Source organism: Mizuhopecten yessoensis, unplaced genomic scaffold, assembly GCF_002113885.1.
Source record: "Mizuhopecten yessoensis strain PY_sf001 unplaced genomic scaffold, ASM211388v2 scaffold10275, whole genome shotgun sequence".
In the NCBI taxonomy this organism is placed as follows: domain Eukaryota; kingdom Metazoa; phylum Mollusca; class Bivalvia; order Pectinida; family Pectinidae; genus Mizuhopecten; species Mizuhopecten yessoensis.
Window position 1 is genome coordinate 893820 of NW_018408465.1, and position 12917 is coordinate 906736.

Here is a 12917-nt window from a genome sequence, read left to right on the forward strand (position 1 = left end):
GCCCTGTCCCGTCCTGTCCCGCCCCGTCCCGTCCCGCCCTGTCCCATCCTGTCCCACCCTGTTCAGATGGTCATACTGGCTAACTAGCTAATCATGAGCAACCTTGTCAGCGGAAGTACTACATTTATATCACAAAGTGAAATTAAGGGGAATCTACTGTTTGTACGAAAATTCACATGGGAATCTGTAGTATTTTCAGTGCAGTGGGACAGGAATCTTTGATATGTTATTTCTTTTTGAGCAGGGAACTGACAACAAACCCACAAGCTACCACATCCACAATATGGACAGTTCCATTCCACCACTATCGACCTTTGACCTCAGTGCCTGCTTTACGTCAGAGAAGAAGACTCATTTCATCATAAAGTTTCAAAGTAAGATATTTGCCTAGTTGTTCATGCTGATTTTCCTTTAAACCTGAAATATACATCACAACCTAATGTACCCTGTGAATGTCAAATCATGTGACTTTTTGTTCTGTAAACTTATATCTCAGATATTTGCAGACAATTTATATTGACAACCTAACTAATATGAAATTATGTGGCAGTGTTGCAAAAGTCTTTTATTTTCATAAATATTTCTTTTACAGTACTGGGAAATAAAAAGTATAAAGATATTAGCGAGTCCTTCCTTCTAAATACTATCCATGAGGAGCTGTCCACCGATTCCTTTATTGATCCAGTCCGGATCACAAACATACAGGTAACTCTAATGTACACCTATAGTTAACATTATGTATATCAGTCACATGATGTAAACAACATTTGTATCAGTCACACGACCTATACAACATGTATATCAGTCACATGACCTAAACAACATGTATATCAGTCACACGACCTATACAACATGTATATCAGTCACACGACCTATACGACATGTAAATCAGTCACATGACCTATACACCATGTAAATCAGTCACATGACCTATACAACATTTGTATCAGTCACACGACCTATACAACATGTATATCAGTCACCTGACCTAAACAACATGTATATCAGTCACACGACCTTAACAACATGTATATCAGTCACATGACCTATACAACACGTAAATCAGTCACACGACCTAAACAACATGTATTTCAGTCACACGACCTAAACACCATGTAAATCAGTCACATGACCTATACAACATGTATATCAGTCACACGACCTATACAACACGTAAATCAGTCACACGACCTAAACAACATGTATTTCAGTCACACGACCTAAATACCATGTAAATCAGTCACATGTCCTATACAACATTTGTATCAGTCACATGATCATACACCATATAAATCAGTCACATGACTTGTACAACATTCAGAACAGTCACATGACCTATACAACATGTATATCAGTCACATGACCTATACAAATGTTGTATAAATCACATGTCTTTTATAACTTCCTGTTCTTCCTATACTTCCATAGTAGGTAGCAATCTGGGAGAGGAATTAATATAAGCTTTAAGATTGTTTTTTTTGTCCCTCTGAAATAACAAAAATGTTATAACCATGCTTGATTATTGAATAAAATACTGTGTAAGCTAGGTTTCCAACCGATAGATTTTTAGCTCACCCGCCCCTCCGGGGTCCGTCGTCCGTCAACTTTTCCTAAAAATCGCTACTAGTCATAAACGACTGAGCAGATTTTGACCAAATTTGGTCAGAAGCATCCTTGGGTAAAGGGGAACCAATTTTTTATAAACCGGGGGTCTGGCCCCCCTGGGGGATGAGGGGCGGGGCCCAATAGGGGAAATATAGCAAATTCTTTAAAATCCTTCTTCCTCTGTAGGAATTAAAGGATTTGTTCCATATTTGGTCTGAATCATCCTTGGGTAAAGGGGAACCAATTTTATATAAAACGTGGGTCTGGCCCCCGAGGGGCCTGAGGGGTGGGGCCAAATATGGGAAACATAGCAAATTCTTTAAAATCCTTATTATTCCGTAAAAACAAAAGGCTTTGTTCCATTGTCATAAATGACTGAGCAGATTTTGACAAAATTTGGTCAGAAGCATCCTTGGGTAAAGGGGAACCAATTTTGTATAGATGGTGGGTCTGGCCTCCCTGGGGGCTGAGGGGCGAGGCCCAATAGGGGAAATATAGCAAATTTTTTAAAATCCTTCTTCCTCTGTAGGAATGAAAGGATTTGTTCCATATTTGGTCTGAATCATCCTTGGGTAAAGGGGAACCAATTTTGTATAAACCGTGGGTCTGGCCCCTTATTGGCCTGAGGGGCGGGGCCCAATAGGGAACACATAATAAATTCTTTAAAATCCTTCTTCTTCTGTAGGAAAGAAAGGATTTGGTCCATATTTGGTCTGAAGCATCCTTGGGTGAAGGGAAACCAATTTTGTATAAAACGTGGGTCTGGCCCCCGAGGGGCCTGAGGGGGGGGGCCAAATATGGGAAACATAGCAAATTCTTTAAAATCCTTATTATTCCGTAGAAACAAAAGGATTTGTTCCATTGTCATAAATGACTGAGCAGATTTTGACAAAATTTGGTCAGAAGCATCCTTAGGGGAAGGGGAACCAATTTTGTATAGATGGTGGGTCTGGCCTCCCTGGGGGCTGAGGGGCGAGGCCCAATAGGGGAAATATAGCAAATTTTTTAAAATCCTTCTTCTTCTGTAGGAAAGAAAGGATTTGTTCCATATTTGGTCTGAAGCATTCTTTGGGGGAAGGGGAACCAATTTTGTATAAACCGTGGGTCTGGCCCCTTATGGGCCTGAGGGGCGGGGCCCAATAGGGAACACATAATAAATTCTTTAAAATCCTTCTTCTTCTGTAGGAAAGAAAGGATTTGGTCCATATTTGGTCTGAAGCATCCTTGGGTAAAGGGACACCAATTTTGTATAAACCGGGGGTCTGGCCCCTGAGGGGCCTCNGATCCCCACCCCAGAACTATATATACAAATGCTTGGCATAAAGAGACAAAAGTAGTCATGGTATTAGAATAGACCCTGGGGTCTGACCGAACCCCTAGGGACCTAGTTTCTTAGTCACAGCTTGGAAACAGTTGAGATCCCCACCCTATAACCATGCATATATACAATTGCTGAGTATAAAGAGATGAATACACATATGCTTCCAGGATGGCCTTGGGGTCTGCCCCACCCTTGCAGACTTAACCCCTGGGTCATAACTTTAACACAGTTGAGATCCCCACCCAAGACTATAAATACAAATGCTGGACAAAAAGAGACGAATGCAGTCATGATATTAGAATTGATCCTGGGGTCTGGCCACAACTCTAGGGATCTAGTTTCTGAGTGACAGCTTTAAAACAGTTGAGATCCCCACCCCATAACCATACATTAAATTGCTGGGCATGAAAAATCTAATACAGACATACTACAAGAATACTCATTGGGGTCTGGCATATTCCCTTGGATCTCATTTGGAGAATATTTTGCCATGATTTCTTAGATATCCAGGTGAGCGATTCAGGCCCTCTAGGCCTCTTGTTACATATTGTTTTTATTTTATTTCAGATAGAGCCCATCAATAACAGGTCATTTGTATTTGTGGGCACCCTATTAGACCAGGCCCCCATCATCAACCCTTATATTATACCTCCAGTGTATAATCGCATCTCATTGGACGCCTCGCTGGATTTCCTCCACGGAATGATTGATGGTACTTGGAAGAAAAACGTTACTGGGAAAACAGGGGAGGTAAAACTTCAGTTGTATATTCTGATCATGTTATAATTGGTGTTAATCTGTTTTAGTATAGTTTTCTGTCAACTTTATTATATACTACCATGTTACGTAGTCAGTGTCAAGAAATGTAAACTTTTCCTATGGTTTGTTACATTGATGATCCCCGTTCCACTGCCAAAAACTGTAATGAAGTATTGGAATCTGTTTTTACGCGTATGACTGTGACGAAAAACATACGGAGCTAGCTGTTTGTATTTGTAAATATCCATGTCCCTGTGCATTCTCGATGTTGTTTACGCGCTAGAGTAGAGCTGGCCTTGACCTAGCCCCAGTCAAAACACAAAGGTGATGCGTGCAATCTCCTCGTGATTGACAGGGGGGGCGGGGCATATGGGTATATAAGCTGGCCAAAACGTGCGTACATCGCCGTACGGCCTTGGCCACACTGCCAGTGTGCATTGCCACAGCCATTTGCCATTCTGTGTCAGAAGCTACACGAGAGCAGACCATTACTTGTTAGTTGTAAGTATACTAGAGAGCGAGCTTTCAATGATGGGGTATGTCTGTATAATACTGTTACCCATTACGATCACTCAAAAGTATCATACCTTACAAGGGCGAGCTATCGTATTGCTTCGGGTCTGCTACATTGCTAGATCACGGGCACTGTGAGAGCTCGTTAGATTGCCATAGGGAGTTATAGGGATCCCGAGTGGTCAGGATAACTCAAGATTAGCAAGAGGAGTTCTCTAGATTGTACATTATAGGTACAGGAAGTGCTGCGGAGCTATCATTGTAGTGAGACATATGCCGTACTGAGCTATCCGAGCTATCACCAGAGTACAGGTAGGATGGTCGAGCAGTGAGAGGTCAGCGAGCGATCGGCCGCGTGTTTGTATATATGCACGTTCTGAGCGATCAGAAGCGGGACGCGCTCAGTTAGATTAGTATTAGGTGTTTCATTGTTCTATACGTAGTTATTTTGTATGTGACATTGATACTGCTTTGTATATATCCCCTGTATATATGTATTTGTATAAGACGTACATGATCACAAGCAGTGATTGCTCGGGACATAGGCAATGTTGCAGAGCTAGAATAACGTATCTGTATATATTTGCATCTATACTTGAATATTGATACTTGAATATTGTTTCAAACCCTAGACTTCAGATTGATATACTATCGCTCTAATCGATTGAGCTACCTGGTCAACAGAAGTCTGCTGGCCCAACTGTGCTACTGTTACATCCAAATGGAAGTTAAGGGGAAGTAACTGTATACAGGAAAAACAGTGCAATGGGACAGGGATCCATAAATTCCTTTATGACATGGTATGACTATTTAGATGGTAACCTGGGCACAAACCTTTTGGCCGAGGTTGCCATGTGGTTAAGTTGTCTGACTAGCTAGGATCACTATCTCTCCGCCACTTTGTCGTGGGTTTGAGGCCTATACGTGGGGTAGTCACCAGGTACTGGCTGCCGGTCTGTTGTTTTTCTCCATGTACTCCGGTTTTCCTCCATCACCAAAACTTGTCTTTAACGTAAATGACCATAGCTGTTGGTGTAATGTGAAGCACAAACACATTTTCATGACTATCCCATGTACAGCAAACACTGGTACAATATATCACCTTAATTTGTTGTATTTGCTTGCATCATGCCATAGAAGCCAGGAAGGTTTATACACAACAAACCTTTCATATTATTCAGGATCCCTACATTTATCAGGAGGCTCAGTAGTCTAGTGGTAGGACGCCGGGCTCGTGACCGAAGGGTTGCGGGTTCGAGCCACGGCACTGCACTGTGTTGTATCTTTGAGCAAGATACTTTACTCCGCTTGTTCCAGTCTTCTCAGCTGTAAATGAGTATGTGGTTGGGCAGTGCTAGAATTGTTGAATGCTAGCTGTAATTAAGCGCTGAAATGGCAGCATCAGCTGTATGCTTCTAAGGGAGTTGAGAAAGATGTTGGCTGTTTGCAAAGGCCCTATAACCACGGATAATAATTTGTGAACCGCTTTGAGACGACCTACGAACTAGGTTGTGATAAAGCGATATATAAAAACCTCTAATTATTATTATTATCATTATAAATATGACCATTAAAAAAAACACTTCCAACACTAGAAGGAATTATTCATTTTCTAGATTAATTGGACAATTTAGAGAATTTGATTTTGATAATGTTGTCACAAAATCTTTCATGATGATCAATATAGTTAGATACTCCTTATGAACAATTCATGTCAAGCAATTGCCAATAGTAAATGCTTTCATGGCATTCTTAATCAGTAATGGTATAGCCATACATTTAAGTGGTAACCGTCGGTGAACTTTTAACGAACTGGGAATGTGCAAACGTCTTTTTATTTTGTAAACAAAAATGTTTTTCCAGCCAAGCCAATAGCCTGTTTAAATCTTTTTACCTGTTTCAGACCAAATTATTTATCGAATATTCTTCGTATAGGCATGCTATGATATTTTCAAACAGCCCTTGCTTAAGTATAGGTCTTCTGTAGAGGAACTGGACAGGGTCGATCGTTGGGCGACCCGGTAGCTCAATTGGTAGAGCGTCAGTCTAGAGTTTGGAAGGTCCCAGGTTCGAACCCCAGTCTGGCCATGCTTTTTTTCTCTCCTGTTAGTCACTCCCATAGATTCACAGTTACTAACTGTTAAAGCAGTGCATTAGTTTGATGAAGATTGAATCAGAACATGATCATTACAACAAAATTTGTGACGGTATATTATAAATGAATACTACTTAAATTTATTAATACATTGATATTTTCTTATTTTCTTCAGGGAATATTGATTGTTGGCAACGAAATCGTAGAGCTGAGCTACAGACAAGAGTTAGCCACCACGACGACGATGAGTACCCAGAGACCAACATTTTTAGTACCCACGCTCCCTCATCTCACCAATACCTCTGGGGGTCCTCCAAGCCCTGGCTCCGTGAAACCTTCTCCAACGCCAGCCCCACCTTCCACTGGTCCTGCAAGCACATCTAAAGCCAGTCCAACACTCAAACCAACACCGAAACCAACTCCCAAACCAACCCCCAAACCGCCCGCCAGACCAGTGACCAAACCAAGAGTTACTCCCAGTTCAGCACCTCCAAGTAAGTGTATTTTGTCCAACTTGCACATGTAAGTTTTTGCCTCATATATATGGTCAAACACTATATAGTTTTATAATCTTGTGGGGCTAATGTTTCGCAGTTGTCCTGATCAGAACTAGTTTGCAGGGATAAAATTCCGCGAAACATGGCCAGGGTAAATATCGCGCTTACGAGGGAACTTTTATAATTTTGTGATTGGATTTATTTTACAAAGTTTTATTAAAACGTAGTAAAATGCTGTCTTTAATTGCACAGAGATTACAATTCATGGTATTAATAATCATTTAGTATTTACTTTCGCACTATGAATATAGCAAAATAAAATTCCCTGTGAATATTTAATTACCAACTTTACAGTAGGGAAATGCTTGACCTCTCCTTTGACCGAGTATGAATGAGCCATTTAGCATGGGCATGGAAATAAATACACAAAATCATCTGTATACTGTATACCGGGAAATTTTCGTTGCAGTCTAATTTTCACCTTTTTTGCCATCCGTAATTAATGAGGGCAAATTTATCGTTACAGCAAATATAAGTTAACAGTATGATAAACCTATAAGTTAAATGTGAATGGCAGATTGAACATAAGATGAACATTTATTTCATGGGCGAAGGGCGAAAGTTTGACGGGGTGAACATTTCCCGGTATATACAGTATTGGTATGAAGAAAATGGAGTATTCACAGCTGTGTCCTTAGTTTTCAACTCATTCAGCAATGAGTTGAAAGCAGACCCTGATCTATGATTAAAAAATTCTCATCAAAACAACCGTATAATCTGGTCCAAGTGATGTCTAGTTTAGTTAAAGTCAAATATATTTTGATACCTTGTGGACAACCACCGTTTGCTTTTCCTGATCACAGCTTTCATTCATCCGTCTATATGGTGTCTGGGTTGAACTTTGAGTTAAGATCCATTACACACTCAAGTACTGGAAATCTGATAGTCATCAGACTTCATATGTGGATACCTCTTGTGGAGTACTACAACAACATATCAAATATAGGTCGCTGTGACCTATATTATCTGCTTCAATACTTCACTGGAACTTCACATTAAACTGCATTTCTTTGATTAAATTAAAGAGTCCTTGATTAAAGTAAAGAGTCTTTGATTGAATTAAAGAGTCTCAATACTTTTGGCCCAAATCAAAAACTACATTTGTTTTTATTAGCTCACCTGGCCCAAAGGTCCATGTGAGCTTATGCCGTACTGCGGCATCCGTCGTCTGTTTGTCTGTCGTCCGTCCGTCAACTCTTTCTTTTGAACGTCTTCTCATGAAGAACTGGAGGACCTAGGGTCATGATATTTGGCCAGTATGTACCTGGGATGAAGTGCTATTAAGTTTCCACATTAAAATGACCTTGACCTTCTTTCAAGGTCACTAGGGTCAAATATGTTAAAAATTTCAAACAACAATTTTCTAAGAACTATTTGGACTAGAGTCATGATACTTGGGTATATTATGTAGACCAGCAGTGCAAATATTTTTCTTTATTACAGTAATGAGGTTAAAGGTCAACTTTAAGTGCTAGTCAGGGGTCAAATGTCAACATAGGTTAAAAGCTTTAAAAATCTTCTTCTCAAGTTCCATAAGGCCCAGGGTCATGATATTTGGCCAGTAGGTATCTGGGATGAAGTGCTATTAAGTTTCCACATTAAAATGACCTTGACCTTCTTTCAAGGTCACATGGGTCAAATATGTTAAAAAAATAAATAAAAAAAATATCCCAAGAACCATTTGGACTAGAGTCATAATACTATGTTATGTAGACCAGCTGTGTGAGTTGTTTTCTTTATTACAGTATTGAGGTCAAAGGTCAACTTTAAGTGCAAGTCGGGAGTTAAAGGTCAATGTGGATTAAAAGCTTCAAAATTAATATTTCAAATTTCAAACAACAACATCTTCAGAACCGTTTAAGAGATGTTAAAATGGCTTGTGTTCTAGTTACCAAATTTGGTCTTAAGTTACCTATATGTCAGTTTCATGTAACAAAAGAAACAGGTGAGCGATACAGGCCCTCTGGGCCTCTTGTTAAACTTTGGGTTTAGCTCCATTACCATCAAAACAGGAGAAGGGGCTTATATGATACATTTTACAACAGTCTTGGCTGACTATCATGAAGACCTACAAATCTGAACTATATTTCAGCCCCGTGTAGCTGTCCGACGGCAACATGTCCGACAGTAACTCCAGCATCTACACCTGCTCCGGTCAAATGTCCTACAGTGTTGTGTCCCAAAGTGACGCCGGCTCCGGCACAAACCGCTGCACCAGTCAAATGTCCGACAGTTACTTGTCCCACTCCGCCTCACCAAGCAAGGTCGTCTCCGAGGATTCAGACATCTTCAGCGTCTCCCGCAACAGCGGCAAATAATCAACAGGCTTCACAACAAAGTCCCAAGAGTTCTGGAGGTGTTTCAGGAGGTAAGCGATTTTTGGTATCTGGATTTAAATTAAAGATGCATGTTGTGAGGAAATAAGGTTCATGGTGTGAGATTTTAGGTTCCTAGTGTCAGGTGGTAACATACCTCCAAGGTTTTAGAAATTTCCATGGGAACAGTACGTGTGCTCAGAACAACATACATAAATACAATGTGTGTATGTTCACTCTAAGGGAAAGTAACACTTCTGAATAATGGCATCTTTTCAACTGTTATTTCTGATGAAATCATGAGATCTTGGAAATAGGTATAGTTAGCGAGTTCACTGGCTGAAAACAAATCAGTTTTAGGGTCCAGTATTCGAAGTCTCCTTCCGAAATAAGAAGGTATAAAGTATAAAGAGATGAATGCACATATGTTTCTCGGCTGACTCTGGGGTCTGGCAACATCCTTGGAGACTTACTCCCTGGGTCATTTCTTTAAAATGGTTGAGACCCCCACCCCTTAACTTAATATACAATTGCTTGGCGTAAAGAAACACATGCAGACATGATATTAGAATAGACCCTTTGGTCATAACCTTGAAACAGTTGACATCCCCACCCTAAAACTATATGTATAATTTATGGGCATAAAGAGATGAACACAATCATGATATCAGCATTGACCCTTGGATCTGGCCACACCCCTATGATTTAGTTTATGAGTCATTACTTGGAAACAGTTTAGATCCCCACCTTATAACCATATATACATTTGCTGAGTATAAAGAGACAAATGCACATACCCCCGGTATGCTTCCAGGATTGGTCTGGGGTCTGCCCCACCCTTGGAGACTTAACCCCTGGGTCATAACTTCAAAACGGCTGAGATCCCCTCTCCAAAACTAAATATACAATTGCTGGGAATAAAGAGACGAATGCAGTCATGGTATTAGAATTGTTCCCGGGGTCTGCCCCACCCTTACAGACTTAACCCCTTGGTCATAACTTTGAAACTGTTGAGATCCCCAACCCAAAACTATATATACAAATGCTGGGCAAAAAGAGACGAATGCAGTCACGATATTAGAATTGATCCTGGGGTCTGGCCATAACCCTAGGGACCTAGTTTCTGAGTCACAACTTGGAAACTGTTGAAATCCCAAGCCCACAACCATACATACAATAGCTGGGCATGAAAAACAAATACAGATGTGCTACAGGCCTTGGGGTCTGGCCCTATCCCTGGGATCTTATGTGGGGAATATTTTGCCTTGATTACTTAAATATCCAGGTGAGCGATACAAGCCCTCTGGGCCTCTTGTTTCATTTTGGCTGCGTGATCAGAAGAAAAATGTAATTGCTAGAAATCAGAAAACTCTCTGTCCACTTTTTACACATCAACTTATATAGTAGCTACAGGTCAAAAGACAACCCAACTTTGAAAGGACAATGTCAAGCATAGCAGTTTGAAGTTTGGATCAAAAGTTACCACAAGATGCATTTTCTGATGCCATGAAACAATCCAACAGATAAAAGAAACTTACATAGAACTCATGAAACTCTTATGATGGTGTAAGCCAAGATCCTTTTGGGATTTTCTTGTTTCCATAAGAAAATGAATTCTTTATGAAACCACTGGATTCCCCATAAAAGTACACCTTTTCTTTTCTCAGGTGCGGCTGCTGGCATAGCCATCATCATGTTGGTTGTAGGACTAGGGATTGGGTTTCTTGTCACGAGACTTTATCATGTGCGAAACATTCAAGGATTATTGCAACGGAAACCAAATGATTACGATGACGATGGAAATTTTTAACTCGGAATGTGTTTAGATATTGCAGTTCCCCGTTGTTTATCTGTTGATCAGAAAACTTTATGTTGTGTGTGGAGTTTCAGCAATATTTTCATCATATTTGTACGAAAGTGTGTGTTCTTGCCGTAATGTAATGGTGTGAACTATAATGACATATATGTTTAACTCCTGTCAAAGCTTTTGCAATGTTTTTGTATGAATGCCAAAGAATAGCCATGAATGGAAAATTTCATTCCTTGACCACCTGGTGGTTTTTTTTAATAATTCTCTCATGACCTTACATTTAATATTCACATGACCTTTGTTCAGCCCTATTCAATTCATCATGATTATTGTAAGGATCTTCTACAATGATTTAATATGAATCCAAATAATTTTATTTAACGATCACATAACACTTGACTGATACAGTTTTTTAAGGAGTGAAAAGTCAGGTAAGATGATGCAGGAATCGCACAATGATTCGATACCACATTCCATAATGTGACACGGCTTCACACGACTTGTACAGTTTAATACGACAGCAGTACAATGCAGTATGGATTTTGAAAATTGACTAATAGAGTACAGAAGTTTTTAACAGTTTTCGACTAAGAATACTCAAAAACAATAGCAAAACCGTGATTTTTGAACATTTTCAACGTTGATACATGTATAAGCAAAGCAAAACGCAGGATCCAAAACACACTACAATCACAGAGCTCGTTTGCAGGGTGACCTTCACAAATGCAGGTGACATTGGAAGTAAGAGAAATAGTTCTTATGAACACTTTTGAGCGACAACCTGGCCCCAAGTGTGCTCTTGATCAATTATGGTTCAAATCTCTTCATCCGTACAGAAAAAGGATTTAATGCTTACCTGTTTTCCTGTATTGGGCCCCGCTCCTCTGCCCCAAGGGGAGGCGGGGGCGTGATTTCCATTTATATATCACATTGAGTTGCCTTTGTCAATCGATGTTCCGGACCAGATTTTGTTAAAATTTCTTCAGTAAGAAGGGAGGAAGATTTAGAGTTTAACCTCTATTTTTAGATTGATCAGAAACTCATTTATCTTGTAAGCTTATGTTTTTGGCAAGAGGTCAAATAATGCCAGGAAGATTTCTGGTTCCTTGACAGGGACAAAGACGTTTTTTTGTATTTCATGTGAAGCAAAAGGGATAATTGTAGGCCTATAGGATCTAATTATGTTGGCACCACAGGGACATGAGAATTTGTTACGGATATATTTGGACCTAGTAAAATTTACATGAGTAAATTTACATGTTTTAGGGGTTTAGATCACCTTTCGTTAAAAGTGCCGCCCCCAATGATGATATATACAAGAAGCTAAGGGGTGGCATTTTTACAGTGTAGAATGAATCTGAACACCTTGGTTTAGGTCTAAATATAGCTACAACAAATTCTCATGTCCCTGTGTGTCACTGTCAGTGTTGTTGACTGCACAAAACTTTCACTCAAGTTCAATTAATAGTTGTATCCGAAATTCAATATGGACACCATCTTTTATCATACAGAGATGTTTCAAGAGGGCATCTTAAGAAGAAATAATAGGATTTTAAAGTTTGGTGCTTGGCGATGGTATTTTCCTAATATACTTTTTTTTACTCAATACTCAAGTTCAGTGCTAGGCTTGTGATATTTGCCTAGTAACCTTTTACTCTGCGCTCATGTTCAGTGCTGGGCTAATGATATTTGCCTGGTAACTTTTTACTCAGTGCTCAGCTTGTGATATTTGCCTAGTAATTTTTTACTCAATACTCAAGTTCAGTGCTCAGCTCGTGATATTTGCCTGGTTACTTTTTACTCAATGCTCAAGTTCAGTGCTCAGCTTGTGATATTTGCCTGGTAACCTTTTACTCAATGCTCAAGTTCAGTGCTCAGCTTGTGATATTTGCCTAGTAATTGTTACTCAATACTCAAGTTTGATGCTCAGCAAAAATTATGT

The 12917-nt window shown here is 39.8% G+C and overlaps 1 protein-coding gene across 1 annotated transcript in view; it reads left to right on the forward strand.

The window, feature by feature from the left end:
- LOC110459982 overlaps positions 1-12669 on the forward strand; it is a 31302-nt gene extending 18633 nt beyond the window's left edge. The window contains exons 12-17 of the mRNA XM_021512650.1: positions 245-374; positions 593-705; positions 3494-3676; positions 6469-6787; positions 8943-9218; positions 10833-12669. Coding sequence (XP_021368325.1) covers positions 245-374; positions 593-705; positions 3494-3676; positions 6469-6787; positions 8943-9218; positions 10833-10975 — 1164 coding nt within the window. The 3' untranslated portion in view covers positions 10976-12669. The remainder of the gene's footprint in view (positions 1-244; positions 375-592; positions 706-3493; positions 3677-6468; positions 6788-8942; positions 9219-10832) is intronic.
- The last annotated feature ends 248 nt before the right edge of the window (positions 12670-12917 follow it).